This window comes from Hylaeus volcanicus, chromosome 6 (genome assembly GCF_026283585.1).
Source record: "Hylaeus volcanicus isolate JK05 chromosome 6, UHH_iyHylVolc1.0_haploid, whole genome shotgun sequence".
Classification (NCBI taxonomy): Eukaryota; Metazoa; Arthropoda; class Insecta; order Hymenoptera; family Colletidae; genus Hylaeus; species Hylaeus volcanicus.
This window is the reverse complement of record NC_071981.1, coordinates 14,143,586-14,163,368: the sequence shown is the minus strand read 5'-3', so window position 1 is coordinate 14,163,368 and position 19,783 is coordinate 14,143,586. Positions and strand designations below refer to the sequence as shown.

The window sequence follows — 19,783 nt, the reverse complement described above, 5'->3', positions numbered from 1 at the left end:
CTACACCAATATCAAACAAAAAGTTCTTAAGCGTATCGAAATCTTAAACTACATTATCGAGATACGATCGATTAAAAACTACAGCTGTAACTTCTCAATTTAAACTAAAATAACAAAGTTTTGAATTGCAAAGTAGTGTAGAACTTTGGGATTCGTATCGTCACTTGATCCCAAAAATGTGTGCTATATGTCTGTTAATACTGTTAACCGGTTCGTTCTCACGGACGTGTTATTTCGCGACGACGATACTGTTTGTATCGGGTCACAGACGACAACCATACTATTTGTATTAGGTCACAAACGTGTTATACCGCGCCGCGGTACCGGTCGTACAATGCCACGGACGACATATCTCGCGTGCTCCATTATTAGATCAAGAACTTTAATTCGGAAAGGCGGTGATTTTGGAAAGAGTATATAATAAAGCAAAGCTTTGTCTTAAGGATATTTAAAATTTATTATTTCTCTGTATGGTACAATTCAAAGCAGGGAGCTGCACATAACGCGACATTACAATTCTTGCAATAATAGCTCGTTTCTTTACGAACTGGTGTTGTAGAACTAATAAGAGAAATAATCAATTTCAAATATCCTTAAATCAAAGCTTTGCTTTATTATATACCCTTTCCAAAATCACCGTCTTTCCGAATTAAAGTTCTTAATCTAATAATGGAGCACGTGAGATATGTCGTCCGTGGCATTGTACGACCGGTACCGCGGCGCGGTATAACACGTTTGTGACCTAATACAAATAGTATGGTTGTCGTCTGTGATCCGATACAAACAGTATCGTCGTCGCGAGATAACACGTCCATGAGAACGAACCGGTTAACAGTCGTTATAGTTAACGATTTCAATGAATAATGCTTACCTGTGATCCTTTCGTCCTCTGCAACGTCTTTCTCTGTCGTGATTAACCGTGTGCTTCGGCCTGACGCAACTTCTCTTGGCTCCTACCGCCCAGGACTGACCAAACGGTTGAGGATCTTGTAACAACCTACCCCGTCTGTTAGTGAAGTCGTCCTTTGGTAGGGAATTAAAGTTTCCGCAGAGACCGCACAGTCTACCCCTGTATGAAGTCGGCGCTGAGACTTCTAGGAAACTAATCCCGTCCCATAGAACTTTGATTCCGATTTGAGTGCTCACTACGATGCTGTCCACCGTTCGATTCACCTCCAAACGGTTCGCCACGCGATAAGGCACCTCTACCTTCTTCCCGTTCACCTTCACTCTCATCCTCTGACCGAGATTCACCTTCAAATCGCCCACCTACGGTCACCAAAGATAGGAAGCTGTGTAGAACCGCGGAGAGACTGATTCATGCCACGCGCGAGGGAAGTCATCCAAGTCCCCGTTACCACTTCCACTTCGCGATATCTGTGTCCAATAGTTGCGCTGCTGAACCGTTAGATGCCGCTAGTATTCATTGTCTGTTTGTTTGTTTGTTTATTAAATTAAATTGCGTACATTTGTTACGTACAGAGACTTCACTCTGTTTCGTTATTTGAAATAACTTATTTCCATCAAACCTCTCCTCCGTGACATTTGCCCTTTCGAGCGGATGTGGTCGCGGCCCTTCGATAAAGTTTTTACTAAGAAACTAGGGCGCGTCGCGGGATTGATTTCCACGAAATATAGGAGCTACGTGCCGCTACGCATCTCCGCGTACGGCAGCATAGATTTCATAAGAATCAACTCCCACTACCGCTTTTCTAACAAAATCTAGAGTATATAAATCGATGCGTTTCGCATCTCGGGGGCTCATTTCTTGAGGACACGTTGAAGTTACGTCGCCCTATATCTTAAACCCGCGAGGCAAGTTCGGGAAGAATCCCCTTCGAGCAAAGTAAAGCAAAGTAAAGTTCGGGTTATAGTAATCCAGAAGAAATAAGACGCAGACCGTGTTACCTCGTCGTTAGATCGGGAAGGATCCCCTTCGAACATAGTCTTGAAACGTTTTGGTAAAAACTCGTTCTATTGTAAACGTGACCCCCGCATTTCAACTCGGTGCGTAACCTTGAGAGTAGGAATTAGTTTCCGCGATATATATACAGAAAACATTTGTATAGTCCTAATTAAACCTTTGAATACATACATAGTTTGGTAGAGTAATCCTAACTATTTTCTTCAGTACCTATCCTATTGAATTATTAAATTAAGGAGACCCACAGCAATACACCTTTACCGCTCGAGGTGTATTGCATAGTAGAAGTTACGAGGCCCCAACTAACAAATCCTAGTGGCAACCCTTCGTTAACCATACGCTGGCGCGTCCACGGCAACTTTCCAACCTCCTAGTGCCAACCCTACGTTAGCCATATGTAGGTGCGTCCACGAAAGCACATCCCTGTTAACAAAATTGTCCAAACGACAACTATCCTCGGCAACGCGGCCGAAACAAGCCTCACAGCCCTCGGCTCGTAACACATTCATAGAAATACTTTGCACTACTATATGCGCTGCTCTCTTTTTACATTTCCTCTTCCAAACGCTAGTATCCACAGCAAAATTATTATGATCCTGATCGAATGATAGAAAGATGAAATCTTTAAAAATATTTAACCCCGACTCGAGTAAAACCTGTGTTCGTTAACAGCTTCAAGCTATTTAAAAATTGCAAATAATTTATGGATCGAATGAACGCTAGTAGATAATAGATTAAACCTTTGCAATATGAGTTCACTTCTCACGTGAGACACTTCATACAGGCAATAAAGGAAATTAGTGGGACACGGTATATTCGAACGATGCTTTGAAAGTATGTGTATGTAGATAAAAGAAGGTACTTTGGATACTAATAGTAGTGTTCTTTATCGAATGTGCCAACACAACCGCATCGAATTGCACACATAACTGATCTCTCTAAATAAACTGGAATAGTTGGAGAGATAAGTTTTGTATACGATTCAGTTATTGTTATTATTGGGTTATTCTCGTGCTTGAAGGCTCAGTGCGTATACTTTATCAGTGTATTATAGTTTAACAAAATATAAATACAGAATACTAAACGAAGGAACTAAGAAAACAGTCGTAGCGCAAAGGGTTAAATATATATCATTGCCTGTTGGAAACGTTTCCTGAAGGAGAAAGCGACCCCTTCTCCCTCGCGTGGCATGAATCAGTGTTAACGAATTTACAGCAAGCAGATACGTTCCATAGGGGAAAGTGGCTCAGTTCACGATGCCCTTTCTCCCTTGGTAAACTTTTACACTGAAACGTTTGGCTACTGCGCGAGGTGAACGCGTAAAAGTGTTATACCACAAACGCAAGACGGTGCAACTTCCTATTAAAATTAAATTAAATTGTATGCATCTAAAGGGTTTCTCGTAATTAAATTAAACGGGTAAAGGTTTCACCCCTTGAAACTTGTAGCCGAGACATCGCTAAGAAATAACAATGCTTCGTAAATGGTACTACTACTCTACATTTGAAGTTTAAAATAGGTTATCAACCTGATTAAGTTTCTATTTATTCACTCTAGATGAGTAACACAGGGTTCCCAAGGTTCCTAAAGAATTCGATTTTTTCGTTGGTGGCATTGGAATATCTAACATCCGGTGACTAGTCCTAACGAACATGTCGACCATGGTCTAATTATACTTTTAGAATATAAGATTCGCTATCTAATTACGCTATCACGGGGAAGAGGTAGCGTCGGCTCATAAGGAGACATCCGAATGTTACGATCTTAATAAATGTAATGATATTTTTTATTTTCATAACATTAGTATTACGCAGTATTTATTTTATTTATTAGAATCTTTTTCGATTAATATTTATGTAATATTTCATAGTCCATAAAATAATGGGAGTATACAGTGCTATCTCAGTAATAGATAAAGGTTGCTGCGACGAAAAGTCGATTAATAGGCTATCGATTATCAAAGTGTTAACACTTACCCATAGGAATCACTACTTTGTTATCTATCAATGATAGCGATAGAATGAAAACAATTCTAATACGCTAAATAAATGTTATAAAATGCTAATGCTATGAAAATGAAAAATATTATTAACCTTAATTATACGTATAACCAACCACTACAATAAAGTGTTAAAAAGGAAGCACATAGGAATTATCGCCTCGCGACTCGTCTCTACGAACAAATCAGTGTTCATTGGAGGGCGTTCAAACGCGCGTCATTAGAGACTTCCGACTCTCTCGTTGCACTCACCTTTATGGCGATCGTTTTCGTCCACGCGGAGAACCTGGTCGCCCTGGCGTCGTTGGTCACCCGAATGCTGAACGTGTGGCTCGAGCAATCACTGGCCAACTGATACTTGCACGCGCCTTTGAAGCTGTAAAACTTTCCATCGAACGTGCGATAATGCGGATCCCCGAAGACCGTGCACACGCCGTCGCCTGCACAACGCGAAAGATCGTGTCGGAAAATTTGTCGAGCGGCTGATGGCTGCGCGAACGCAAACGGTTAGATTACGATCGAACGACATTACTTTCGACGCAACGTGGACAGCACTGGCCCTCCGGGTGTTCCAGCCTCGAATTTGGTGGACAGGGTAGATTTAACGGCGGGCACATCGGCATCGCGCACCGCACCTTTCCCTGCGTGCAAGCGCATGCCTTGCAGGAATCAAGCTTCCAAGTTTCGCCATCCTGCCTAGGACAAAACAGAACCTTTAAACCAGGGAAACTATCGGAAATAGAACAACGGTTTCTAATCTTTTAACTTAACAAAATGGAGAGTTACCGTTCACTTGAAAGCGAATTAAGGTCGATTCAGACTATACAACAACGGACTGTCCCGTTCCGGGAACGATACGTACCGGCACCGACACGACAAAACATTAAGACACGCGTTTTAATTTAATTAATTTAATTTCCTTTATTGCCTGTACGAAGTGTCACGTGAGAAGCGAACTCATATTGCAAATGTTTAATCTATTATCTACTAGCGTTTATTCGATCCATAAATTGTTTGCAATTTTTAAATAGCTCGAAGCTGTTAACGAATATAGGTTTTACTCGAGTGAATAGTTCCATTAAAACAAAACGTGTGTTTGAATGTTTTGTCGTGTCGGTACCGGTACGTGTCGTTGCCGGAACGTGACGGTTCGTGTCGTATAGTCTGAATCGACCTTTAGCCAGCGACTTTTATCTTGAGAATTTCCATTATACTTTACTAACCAAATGGAATCTATAGTTTTCTGCATTTCAGTCATTTGGATGCAGGTTGACCAGTCAGGTCAACGCCAAAAATACTTTATACTAGAAAATGATGTTGAATCTACGAAACATACACCCGATATATTACATTCTTGATGTAGAATACAAATTATTCAAATATTGCTTTCAAGCGAACGAGTAAGACTGTATTATTATTGTAAATACTCGCCCCGTAAGTCTTCCCGGCATATGTACACGACGGTCGAATTTCCTCGACTTCGGGACATTGCGGACAACAGCGATCAGGAAGGATGATTTGATGCTCGCTCGGACAGTCGTGGACAGGGCAAGTCTCTCTGACGCACGACACGGCTGAATTAGAACAGCTGCAACGTGTGCACTGGTCGGCGTAAAACTGTTTGCCCGAATTGTAGATCATCGTTCCAAGCATGCACGCTCCCTTTGGTGGTGACAAGTACCTTCCGCTGCCTGAAAATTGACACCTTTCTCTTTAAACACTCCAAAAAGTTCAATTTTCAACTTTTTTTGCCTGCAGTTTGTTCACATTCTTAAGAAACACATGCTAATAATGTAACGAAAAATTTCATCAATTTCGGAAATGCAAAACTAATTTATTATAAACGCAAAACTAATCTCATAACTCGATATATTAGGTTGTCCGAAAAGTTTCTTTCGCTTTATTAATAAGTAATACATGGACAATAGTTTATGCTTTATGTTACATTAATGAATTGTGCACGATTCATTTTGCTCCATTACTGTTACAACATGAATATCTATGAAATTAGATTGTCTATTTATATAAACACGACCACAGAAAATAATTGAGTGCAACTCGCGAAAGAAACTTTCGGGACAACCTGATAGGATAGTAATAGTAATCAAACGCTAAAACACAATCCCGTAGTTCAGCGAATAATGTAATCAAACACAAAGCCTGTCCTCTAGCTGAGCGACTAATGTAATCGAACGCAAAACGTATCCATACTCGCTCACTTCCGTTTGATTACATTTACAAGTGAAAAGCGAAACCGGAACGGTTTTCAACCATAAAATCAGTAAATACGAATCGCTGTCGCCGTGCACGTCGCTCGGTATATTTTTAACGTGACGTTATCGGTTTAACGAAGTCGGTGGAAACGCGCATCGTAGGGTTAAGCCGTGATATTATTGTTTTGACTCGTGCTGCTGTACGACCTGGCTGCGGTTAAAGGCAACGGTCGCGAGGTAATACCACGCGAAAGTAGAAAAAAACCATTGGAGAGATACCTTTGCAGCGAGGACAACACTCGCCGGGATCGTGAACGATCCTCGAAGAAGGACAGTGCAGCACGGGACAGGCCTGCTTGGCGCAGATCAGCCGACCAGCGTTGCACCTGCAAGTCACGCACGGGTCCTCGGTCGTCGTCACCGATCTGTCCGCCGTCACCATTTGTCCGTTCACGTAGCATCCTGCAGAGCAGAAAACAGAATCCAGTTCTGCTCGCATCTCTCTGATCACGTGGCATTGATAAAGATTTTCCCTGACAACGGAAGATTGGAAATCGATGCACCTTATTGGGTTGATTCATAAATGGCTGCAAGTGACTAATGCTTTCGGGAAATACAGTGGGTGTAGAATGTATTCGTACACCGATCAATTTCCCAAAGAACTTTTGTACGAAATTGTAGTTTCTTAACTTTTTTTTTTTGTAATCAAGGATATTTTACATATTCTCGGAAGTTTCTAAGATAGATATAGTCCAAACGACATTTAGTAGTTAATATAATTTGTGAAATTAACAAAAAAATGCGAAAAGTGGGTAAAAGTATAGAAGCAATAAGTATTTGTACGATTCAACATACAATACATACGATACAACATCTATTTGTATGCTGAAGCCCGAGTCAATTTTGCGGCGGATAAGACACAAAATCATACAAATAATAAATATAATAATCTCAATTTCAACAAGAATTTGTTTAACCATTTCTTTTTAAATACAGTGGGTGTAGAATGTATTCGTACATCGATCAATTTCCCAAAGAACTTTTGTACGAAATTGTAGTTTCTTAACTTTTTTTTTGTAATCAATGATATTTTACATATTCTCGGAAGTCTCTAAGATAGATATAGTCCAAACAACATTTACTAGTTAATATAATTTGGGAAATTAACAAAAGAATGCGAAAAGTGGGTAAAAGTATAGAAGCAATAAGTATTTGTACGATTCTTACGACGAACCATTTACAGTAGAGTTTGTAACGTAAACACATTAGTTTATTGCTTCGTGCGAATTAGAAAACAAATTTCCAGTAAAGTACTATTAAAAATGGCTCTAATAGAGGAATTGAAGAAGATCCCACTTCGAATAACTAATAATTTAGTTAATTTAATGCTTAGAAGAGTTGCAATAATTATAAAATCAAAAGGAAATCCCACGAAGAAAGTATTATATACTTGTAAATTAATGTAAATTTCTTTTTTTTTAATGAAGTTTTAAAAATTATATAGTTGTGCGAATGCTTATTGCTTCAACATTTCTATCGATTAATTGCTTTTTCTTGTTAATTTCCCAACTTACATAAATAGCTATTTTTATTTTGTAATCTATCTATTCTAGAGATTTCCGAGAATATGTAGAATATCATTGGTCATAAAAAATAAGTTAATAAATTACAATTTTGCATAGTTTGTTTGGAAATTAATCGGTGTACGAATACTTTCTACATCCACTGTAGGTAGCAATTTTTAATATGGCTACTGATTGGGACTAGTCATAATCGATGATGATTATACACAGGGTGGAGCAATAACTTGTCCCAGCACGAATATTTTCGTTAATTATAGTCCTATGAAAAAACTTGTCAGGTTAAAGCTGCATTGTTTTGAGGGGCACTAGTAATGATGAAACATTATTGAAATCTCTAAAACACTATGTTTCATCATTATGCTTTATTTTGTTTCATCGTTATGATTATACAGGGTGGAGCAATAACTTGTCCCAGCACGAATATTTTCGTTAATTATAGTCCTATGAAAAAACTTGTCAGGTTAAAGCTGCATTGTTTTGAGGAGCACTAGTAATGATGAAACATAGTGTTTCAGAGATTTCAATATCAACTTCCTTATTTTATTTAGAACGTTGTGTCTTTTTAGATAGCTCTCTTTATTAGCTCTAAATCTAACAGTTGACGAGTAGCTTCGCTTTGTTCCTCGACAATTTACTTACCCGCGCAGACTGGGCAGCACTGGCCAGGTGCAGGGGGAATTGGCTTCGAGCATGGTGTATAGCAATGCAGTCGCGACTCCGTGATCACTCCAGCCTTGCAAGTGAACACTCTGCACGGTTCAGCTTCGGTCCACTCCGTCTCAGACTCGTGGTAGACCCCATTTCGTACGCATCCTTTCAACATACATCACAGATTATAAGTACATTACAAAATAAAATTAAGTTTATATTGGGCTGTCTGGAAAGTCCATGCCGATTTGTAGTACGCGGTACAGATCTGAATATATCGGAATGGCTGAAAACAAATAACATGTATACATCCCTTGAAAGGTGGAAAGGTTGTGGAACAAAATGGTACATATATAATTCAATAAATATAAATCAAAATTCAAATATGCCTTCGAATTTTTCTTAAAAATAGGCACTTTTCGGACAACCCAATACCTTAGCAAATTTGTATACATTAAGAAATTCGAAATTTGGTCTATACGTATTCTCAGTCGAAATTTCGGAAATGTAACACTAAACTCACCGACATTTTATTCATACCCATTTCTGTCAGAATCGATCGAACGACTGGTCTTTTAAAGATACTTGGTTCAATCGAACTTTCTTTTATCACATTTTTAACTATTCTGATACATTCAGGCCTGTTCTAACGCTACGTATCGAAAATTGCCACAAACTTTCTGGACAATCCAACACTAGAGTATTACCCTTATCGGCGATGTGTCACCTGTGACGTTCTATCGCAGTTTTACCATATGAGTCGTACGTCACGTGGGACGTGACAAGAATGAAAAAGTTGAAACCTGCTGATTACCGCATGCATGAGTAATCGCTTTCACATTTGATTAGTTACGCGCTAGCAGCCAACAAGTCCAGTGACACTTGAGTCACTATTTTACATTTGTTTTAACATTTTACTTCGAAACAATGAGTAATCAGAATTACCGTTAAATGGAGTTACTTGCAACCAAACCTCTTTAGAATTTTCATTTCGTTTCACTTCTTGAACGTGAATAATTAGATTTTCAAAGTATCAAACAAATACTACATAGTACTACAAATAGAGAATTGGACAGAAGGCTAGCGCAAAAAATTCGGATAGGCTTGACATCAGTGGGATCAGTCACGCCTCCTACACGCACGCATCCTTCATTATAACATATTAGCGGGAAAAATGATCGTATCTAAGTAACGAAGACGGTAAATACACCTGTCGAGGCGAAGATGAGATGATTCAAAGCATGCGTTATCAACGCCTGAAACAAACTGCCGAACAGGGGGCAATAGGGGGCCTACGAGAGCGCGAAGGGCGGGGATTGGGCGGAGACAAATGAAGATTCCGTCTTGCCCCGTCTTTCCAGCTCGCTATGGTATATACTCGATCCCACGGTTGACCAGACCAGATGACCCGCGGCATTTGCGGTGACAGATTCGCGTCAATTAACTTCGCCCGCGTTGGACGGAAAAGTACCGCGGCGATGTAATCGCGCGCAGATTCGGAACGGTCTCCTCTTCGAAGGCGAGATTAAAGTCTCCGAAGCGAGGAATTTTGTCGTTGGTCGCGCGAACAGGGGCAGGTTTGCGTCACGGGCTAACGTAATTAATAGAAAAAGCGATAAGGAGGCCGCGGCCGAGCCGCAGCATCTGTCGGTCTACGGCTGCCGGTTTGTAAACAGTCGCATGCGCCGATGCCGAAGTTCCTCGGGTTTATCGCGAGTATCGACGAACAGAAGCGCCTTTGTGCCCTGGGAACAATGCTCCGAGCCGGGCATTCCTCTCTTTATCCTCCCCCTCTCGATCTTTCTCATCGCAACGCTCGTGACCCTCACTCAAGCGAGCGACCTGGTCGGTCCTTTGCCACGACCAATTAGAAGGTCATTCTGTCCTATATAGGACATTTCTTGGTGCAAATTCTTGTATCTGGCCCATCTTTCGGTACGTTCTAGTCTTTGATAATGTTTAACCCTTTGTACTCGAATGCCTCCTCTGAGGGGATGTCGCAAACTTTGTTAGCGATTGGATAAATTTGAGTAAAATTCTCAGAAGTGATTTCAGATGCTATAGTGGGTCAGAAGGTCATTCTGTCCTATATAGGACATTTCTTGGTGCAAATTCTTGTATCTGGCCCATCTTTCGGTACGTTCTAGTCATTGATAATGTTTAACCCTTTGCACTCGAATGCCTCCTCTGAGGGGATATCGCAAACTTTGTTAGCGACTGGATAAATTTGAGTAAAATTCTCAAAGGTGATTTCAGATGCTATACGCATCTGAATGTCTACACTTAATAAAAGCGACAAACGGCGTTTGTATAAGAAAGTAAGATGTAGGAACATATGGGAGGAAGCTTAAGATTGTAATCTTAAAGATGGGAACTTTGAATGCGTATCAGTGATTGTTTCACACGTTACCACGCGTACTAGAATAGTATAAATATTGGCATAGTATAATTTTTGGCATAAATATTTTCTTCAATTTTGCATGTCGTTTTCGCACATATTTCCATTCTTATCAAATCGAGTCAGATAATTAGGTAAATGGAAAGGTTTACGCACCTTTACACCTGTGGCAGCACTCATCTTCTCGTGGCTCCAGTAACGTGTAGCAACCTTCGATGCTAGGGCACTCTTGTTGCTTTCTGCACTCAACGAAACCGTTCTGCAAAAGAGAAATGACGACGCTGCGGTCGATTACCTCTAGATCTTAACAAAATTCGAAGTTTCGCTCAAAAGGATTATTTCGCTACTTCGTTTGCGATACGACAACGTAAATAATTAAATTGTCCTGATCGGCAGTAATAAAATTAATAAGTGTTGAATGATTCACTCGCATGGAAAATTGAGTTGATATCGGATATCTATAAACGACTCGACATGAATATAAAACCGATAGGAAATTTAATGACCCTTTACTTTTGCCACTACAAGTAGGCGATTAGAAGCACTACGTATCTGCCAATTCTTTTAACGCAGTTGTAGACACTTTGTACTACTTTGATTCGATACAGTTGGAGGAAAACTTTATACAGAGTTGCACAGAAGTTATGTCCACGATGTATCCACTTTTATATCGAGAAATAGAAAAATATCAATGTTGATTGATATTTGTTGAAATGTTGAAATTCCTCGCTCAGTGGCCAACTTAAAATTATACAATGAAACAACGTTCCACATATTCGGGACAATCTAGATTGTAGATGAATACAAACTGTGCTCCCTTTCTTGTAACACACCGTATACTACTACATATACACGTTCGCATCTATTTATCGAACATAAACGCTGAATAAACTATCGCACGGCGAACATTCAAGTCAGACTTCATAAGCTATATTCGAACAAACCCACCCGTTAGTCGAACGAGGATTAACGTAAACAGTCTCGAAAAGTTCTTAGAAATCACAGTGAAAATATAATATCACCGTGGGCAAACAAAGTAGGAAATTCCTAGAACGTTACGTCACCGAATGCAAACATTGCCGTGAATGAAATACTTATTTGGAAACATCAAACCTATCGTTTAATTTACACAAATTTCTTCAACAGGCATAGAGTATACAGGGTGTCTACGTATAAGTTCGGACATACACAGGGTGTCAATTCTTCAACAAATGTCTTGGACATTTTCTTTGCGTCGCCTTATTCTCGAGAATTTTCACTTTTAATATTTTTTCTGCGTTTTCGACTTGACACTCTTTAAACGACCATAACTCCAACAAATTACAGCGCTTAAAACCAAGTATACCATTTGAAAGAGCGTTAAATTTCTCATCTCCCTGATGCTAAACAAAAATTTATTACGTAGGTTTAATAAGTGAAAAATTAGGTCAAACTTTACATTGTGAAAATTAAAAAATATTTGACTTTTTCTGTATTCGTTTTTCGGTTTCAAAGACATAGTTGTTTGGCGGGCACTCTTCGGGAAAAACTTCCTCGAAGTCTCAGCTTTTGAACGGTATTGTCAACAAAAAATTGTGCGGTGGTATTTTAGGGAGAAGATTACGTTTAAATGCAGAAAAGCGTTCAAAATGCCCGCCTCCTAAATCAAAACTTATTGGTTCTCCTGCGCCGAAAACATCGATTTTTTGCTGTGTGAAATCGATCGTGTTTCAATCTCCAAATCATTTATCGATACACCGAGGTTGATTCTGATTAAATAGTCTCTAAAAACGAAAATTCTATGGATACATGTTCAAAAACAATTATTATTCACCTCGCACCGAGGCTCTACACACGGCTGAGAGAGGCTTGAGGTGTCAAAATATCGTTTCTTTTCCTAATTGGGGAGGCTCGGGACTGTCGCTAAAAAATACCTCAAACCCGATGTCGAGTTAATTTTAAACTGACAAGTCGATTTTTGTTAAAAAATATCGATTTTCACCTAAAAACGTCGGCTTTTCTGCATTCAAACGTCATTTTCTCCATAAAATACCACCGTAGAATTTTTGTTAACAATACCATTCAAAAGCTGAGACTTCGAGGAAGTTTTTCCCGAGGAGTGCCCGCCAAACAACTATGTATTTAAAACCGAAAAACGGCTAAAGAAAAAGTCAAATTTTTTAAAATTGTCACAATGTAAAGTTTGACCTAATTTTTCACTTATTAAACCTACGTAATAAATTTTGGTTTGGCATCAGGGATATGGAAAATTTAACGCTCTTTCGAATGGCGTACTGATTTTTAAGTTTACACTGTAATTTAGTGGAGTTATGGCCGTTTAAAGAGTGTCAAGTCGAAAACGCAGAACAAAAATTAAAAGTGAAAATTCTCGAGAATAAGGCGACACAAAGAAAATGTCTAAGAGTAATTTTTTGTTGGAAATTTGTTATAGAATTGACACCCTCCGTATGTCCGAACTTGTACGTAGACACCCTGTATGGTTCTGATGGTATGTAGATTCGTTGTAAAAAGTTGTGAACTATAAAGGGTTGGAAATTTAATACAACAAAATGACGAGTACATACTGTTACGTTAAAGGGGCATTATATTGAAGTGCTGACAATTTTTTTTGCATTCTGCATAGAGAACTTTCGATTTCACCCACACTAATTATATGGAATTTCCCCTTTAACGTACCTCAACATGCGTAAAATCGCTACATGGCGTACGCAAACGACACATCGTCGCGTAGCACGGAAAGGGTTAACAGTGTATGCTCGAAAGGGATAGAATGATCCATGTTTGCGCCTAGAAATCGTTCCTTGAACGTGTCGATTTCGTTCGTAGATCCATATGGCTATCGTTGGCTCCCAGTGCAATTATTTCTTTCACCCGTTATCGCGACCTATAATTAAACCCTTGGGATTTATCACGCGGCCGAATTGCGTAAAGCAATTTAACACGGGTCGCGGGTAAGCCGTGTAGCGAACGCGAGAAGGTCGTGGCTCTCGAAAATAACAAAGATTACGTCCCGTCTGAGCGCGAGCGCGAAAGGAGGCTTCCGTTCGCGCCAATGCCCGCCAGCGAAAACGAAAGGAGACGGCACGAAGAAAACGAGCCTCGAGACGTCCTCGAAGGTCGATCGGTCGGATTCAATCGGAGTCGGTCACATTTTTATCTAGATAAACCGAACAACGTTTTATCTCGATGAACTTTCGTTCCGTGGCTCTCGGCGAGTAAATCATCGCTGGAATTTGGAACACTGGCAGAGAAATATTTATTCGCAACGTAAACCACGCGATTATTCCTTATTAATGGGGGAAGCCACCTTGGACGCGTGAAAATCGTAGATACAGTGGGCGTAGAAAGTATTCGTGCGCCGATCAATTTCCAAAAAAACTATGTAAAATTGTAATTTATTAACTTATTTTTTATGACCAATGATATTCTACATATTCTCGGAAATCTCTAGAATAGATAGATTACAAAATAAAAATAGCTATTTATGTAAGTTCGGAAATTAACAAGAAAAAGCAATTAATCGATAGAAATGTTGAAGCAATAAGTATTCGCACAACTATATAATTTTTAAAACATCATTAAAAAAAAAGAAATTTACATTAATTTACAAGTATATAATACTTTCTTCGTGGGATTTCCTTTGGATTTTATAATTACTGCAATTCTTCTAAGCATTAAATTAACTAAATTATTAGTTATTCGAAGTGGGATCTTCTTCAATTCCTCTATTAGAACCATTTTTAAAAGTACTTTACTGGAAATTTGTTTTCTAATTCGTACGAAGCAATAAACTAATGTGTTTACGTTACAAACTCTACTGTAAATGGTTCGTCATAAGAATCGTACAAATACTTATTGCTTCTATACTTTTACCCACTTTTCGCATTTTTTTTATTAATTTCCTAAATTATATTAACTAGTAAATGTTGTTTGGACTATATCTATCTTAGAGATTTCCGAGAACTAGAGAGAATGTTTCTGGATGAAATTTAAATTTGGTGAAACAAATTTATGAGGAAGGTTGTGTCGGTATTTTTAGAATTTCGCTATTTGCGATTCTAGGTAATTTATTTACTACCAGAATCCCATAGTTTAAAACATAGGATTACGTCACTATTATCAGGATTTTATTATTAATAATGCAAGGGTTATTTCACTGTTGTTGGACTATATCTATCTTAGAGACTTCCGTGAATATGTAAAATATCATTGATTATAAAAGAAGAAGTTAAGAAACTACAATTTCACATAGTTTTTAATGGAAATTGATCGGTGTACGAATACTTTCTACACCCACTGTATGTTCAACAATTTTATTTTCTAAAATAATTGACATATTAGAAAATATGTTTACTGGGGTTCGTTATAGATATATCGAATATACAAAGTAATGAATATTAATAATTGAAAGAATTTGAATAACAAAGTAATTTTTATTTTCGCATTGTATATAAAACGACGATGCTCTAATCGGTGTAACAGGATTCTCAGGTATGGTTGTACCTAAAATTAAAAATCAAGTATTTTCATTTTCTACGTGATATGATACATACTGTGAAAGTACACACAGGTTTTTCAATACATCTGTTTGTATAGGAATGGTGAACATTTGAAAAGTAAATCACGTTGTTAACATGAAAATTACAGTAAAAAATCTGTAGCAAGAAATTGTTCCAAACATATCATTAAATCTGTGTGTACTTCCATAGTGTATCGCGGTGAAAATGAAAATCTTTAGTTGTTTAATTTTGGTTTAACCATAATTTTACTACTGTGATATAGTATGATCTATAATGATGACAGTAATAATGACGATTTAGCGCGTACGGTGCCAATAACGATCACTATGAGCGATGGTGACAACTAGGTATACACTAAGTGTGGCTTGGTACGACCCGTAAGCTACACAAAAATACTACAAACATCGCATAAATCACAGATTCCGTGTAGAAACACGATAAATGGCACATAATCGGTACAGAAATAGCATAAATAGCACACACGCATGTATTTCGCATACACGCAAATCGCGCGAACACGGACGCGTACCGTAACGGACAGTTTGATCGTTTACATAACGATTAAATGTTTATTCGGTCCCCTTCCATCGTCGAAGAAAATGTTATTCGAATGCCAGTCGAATACTCTCTTCGTGAGTCACGAAGTAACTTTTATCTCGGCGGAGCTTTATTCGTCACCCGGCGAATAGTAAATAACGATTATCCCGATAAGTTATTCGAATAAAAATGCTCTTATCCGTATCATTATCCGGGCGAAGATTTATTCGAAGTCGCTCGAACAACACAGCCGGCTCTCCAATGGAGGATTTACGAGCCGTTCCGCAACGTTGGTGCGATCGATCGTTTTTGATCCCCCTCGAATGAGAAAATAATTGTGTCGCTCGCAGCTGGCAGGATTCGCCACTCGAAGGCGTCTCTCGTCAAACCGGAGAAAACGAGAATCTCTCTGCGAGTCGACGTACCAAACGTGCAGATAATTGTCGGCGAGCTGACTGTCCTGCTAACATACCGCTCGCGCGCATCATCGCTCGATGATTACTCGGACGATTTTTGCGCCCCACAGGTCTAGATAGCGCGACCAAATCGCGAGGCGAGGCGACCTTTCGAGCGACTCTTCTAACGAGAATATCGCCGGGAACGACTCGAACGTCCAGCGACTCGAGTCTCCTCTGCGTTATCGTTCGACGTTGTTAGATAAATATCGAAAAATGTTCGCAACGTTCGTCGCTGAATTTTCCTGGTACACTTCAGCTTCGAACGAATCGAATTCCCTACGTTACGAAACGAAACGTGTCACAACCTGTGCTAGTATAATCTCATAAAATTTTGTCAAAAATTAAATACACAGTTATGGTCGTCGTTATCATCATCATTGATATTCTCATCTTCATCATTGCCGTCGTTGTCAACGTCATCGTTATCATCATCGTCCTCGTCACCTCGTCATCGTCATGATACGTAGCCAACGTTTATCGTCATCAGTATCATCTTCATTACACATAATTAACGTTATCATCATCCTCATACATAGTCAACGTTTTCGTTATTCTTATCACCATCATGCACATGTACGCATACACACATGTCCGACGATGAACGAGATCCAAATCTATTCAGATAGGAATTCCACATTTCGTATTCCGTTAGGTGCGATAAAGTCGTTAAATAAATAAATAAATACCTTGACGAATTTACCTTGCATATGCAGTTGAAACACTTGGTGTTCGGGATCTTGTCGACGGTGAAGTCTTCTCCCTCGACGTCGCAGGTCTCGCGGCTACCTGCAATCAAAACCCGTGACGCTAATCACAGCACGAACAGAATCCGGGCAATTGTCGCGCGAACGGATTGACGGGTCGGTGTGTGTCGCGGTCGCGCGATATCGATTTCACGTCGCGATAATTCGCGCGATATTGTCCGGCGATCAGGAACGACGTCGCTCGTTCCGACGATCGACCTTCGGGTTCCTCGTTTCCTTGGCGAGTCTCGATTAGGGCTGAGACTTGACGTTCGACCGTTCGCATTTAAATGGAGCTAAATACTCGATTAACATTTCGATAATATTTTGCGCGCTGATCTGGATATTAGTATCGATTCAATTGATCGAAAGTGGGAAATTCTGATCCGAGCAATCCTCGCGAACACCGCGCGCCTAGTGATTGAGTTTGCCTGGGATGATGATTCCTTCATGTAGAATTAAGTAACACACACAAACTATTATCAAACATTAATTAATATATTGAAAACATTAACACGTTGACTGTCAGATTAATACTCCTGAAAATTTCTACTGTGATTAAGATTCGTTTCCAGACTACCGAAAACTACATAATCAAACATTTACCGTGGCATCTATTTTTACAACTTCATCGAAGTTTAAGAATTTCGTTCAAATTTATTTTCTTTGATACTTAACATTCAAAATTAATTTTGTTTGTTCTTCAGTGAAAAGCACTGTCACCCATATATGGGCGACGTGGCGATCAACGTGTTAATTGTAAACTTGAAATGTATTAACGAACCCAAATATTTGAACTCGATAAATGTAACAAAAAATATGGGAAATTTTACACATATATTTTAAATAACAATTGTGTCCGAAGCACGCGCGAGATCGAAAAGATTGCGAAATCCTTTCATTGGAACGCATACGTGCGTCCACAATCCACGATGATAGCTTTCGTACGCGTCCATGCATCCAAAGGGTTACTTGTTCATAATTCTCGTAATTATACAGCATTCGAATAGTCTCAGCCCTAATTCTGGCCCACTGCGCGTCGATCATAAGCGTACACGGACGCGGATGCGTGCGCTGCTGTTACTTACGTGTAGAAGTACTCGTAGAGTTACTCGCACTCGATCAGGCCTGCCGCGCGAGTCGCGCACAAAATCTACGGAGAGATCGATGGTTCGGCCAGCCTTAATTCCCAGGCGCAATCCATCGATAATGATCTCCGCTGCTAGGTCGGCGAAGACACCGTCAACGTTCCTCTCGGTTCCCTCGCGCACGTATTCCTGCACACTTTAAGCAACTTTCTTTAAAACGTGCGACTAGCTCCCCATCGCGGTCCACCAACTCAGTTTTAACCGCCAATTCTTTGATTCCTCCTACACGCTTTCCAGCGGGCGCGCAGTTATCCACGCCGTTCCCTACCTCCCTTTCCCAACCGTTTCTCACCCCGTTACTTGCGTCCCTGCTCGTCACGCAGCGGGCCAGAATTCACCCGACAAAAGTGAAATGAGAAATTCGTGTTCGCATAGTTTTCGTAATCTACTCGCAATAACATGGTCTAAATGAAACTTCTGTGACTCGTGTAATAGGGGTACCGATAAGATGACGCTTTGAAGTAATACTCATCGTGTCTGTGTAACATCATTCCAGGACTAAGTTGCTGGAAATATTCCATTGACATTAACTTTTGATTACTATCAGGCTATTCGGTGATATTTCGTTGATAATTGCCACACGAAACTATTAAATGAGATTAACTCTTGTGTAATTATTCGCTCGGTTCTACGATACTATCAGATATTCGAGAGTAATTGAACGACATTAGATTTCTAACGTTTTCACTAAAAACGCGACACGACGTTCTATACGCTGTCGATGTAAAAAAAAAAATGAATAAAATTCTTTGCAGAATATATCCTTTTGAGAATTGTACGCTTGGCAAGTGAAAGAATCATTTTCTATTTGGATTTTTTAGAAGTGAAGAATTATCCAAATAACATTTATAGAAGAAATAAACGTAAAGGGTACAAATGCTTATGGGACTGACAGTAGGTCCCAGTAGTTTTTTTTTAAATAAGATACTAGTATCCCCTAGTGTAGATAATGTTTTGTCCTTCAAATTGACAACATTTTCAGTACAATGCTCGAAGAACGCAATGATTGTCGAAGAATTCGCAAAGTTTCGCAACTTTTTACGAATCCCATCGGACATGCTTGACGTGTCTTTTTTTTTTCTTTTTTTTTTCTTTCAAGTGCGCAGGAATGCGTGCGAGAAAGGACGCGGAGTTGGCGTTGGCGTTCGCGGCCGGTTTCTTCGCGTTCACGCTCTCCCTCTCTCACTCACTTTCTTCCTCTCTTTTTCTCTTTGTCTCTCTTCTCGCCTCCTCCCCTCTCTCATCGAGTATCGTTTCGCAAAACGCGAAAGCGAAGACCGCGTTGTTTGCAGCTCGTTTCGTTGTTCCGTCGATTGTATTACTCGTAATTTTCGAGCGAACCGAGAGATAGTAACTTGAAAGCGGGGACTATCGCGCGTTGGAAACAGGAACGTGCGAAACAGTCGGTGGTGATAGCTCGATCCAATGGGTGCATCCAGAAAGGCCACCCGATCACTAAGTTTGCTTTATAAGCGGATGAGCTTAGAAATGTTTCGTTCCCAAACATGGTGACGGCTCCCAGTAGCAGTCAGTATCTGCAGAGAGCAGCAGTCATGTTTTGAAGCGAAAGATTGTTAAGTTCATCCCCTTACTGAGCGCTCGCAGAGCAGCT

At 39.7% G+C, this 19,783-nt stretch overlaps 1 protein-coding gene across 1 annotated transcript in view; it reads right to left on the bottom strand.

The window, feature by feature from the left end:
- Window positions 1-19,783, bottom strand: part of LOC128878000 (BMP-binding endothelial regulator protein) — a 36,386-nt gene that overhangs the window by 3,017 nt on the left and 13,586 nt on the right. The window contains exons 3-10 of the mRNA XM_054125741.1: window positions 16,981-17,066; window positions 10,922-11,024; window positions 8,359-8,532; window positions 6,416-6,598; window positions 5,355-5,614; window positions 4,456-4,615; window positions 4,176-4,363; window positions 872-1,269 (exon numbers count right to left, since the gene is read on the bottom strand). Of these exons, the coding sequence (XP_053981716.1) occupies window positions 872-1,269; window positions 4,176-4,363; window positions 4,456-4,615; window positions 5,355-5,614; window positions 6,416-6,598; window positions 8,359-8,532; window positions 10,922-11,024; window positions 16,981-17,066 (1,552 nt within the window). The remainder of the gene's footprint in view (window positions 1-871; window positions 1,270-4,175; window positions 4,364-4,455; window positions 4,616-5,354; window positions 5,615-6,415; window positions 6,599-8,358; window positions 8,533-10,921; window positions 11,025-16,980; window positions 17,067-19,783) is intronic.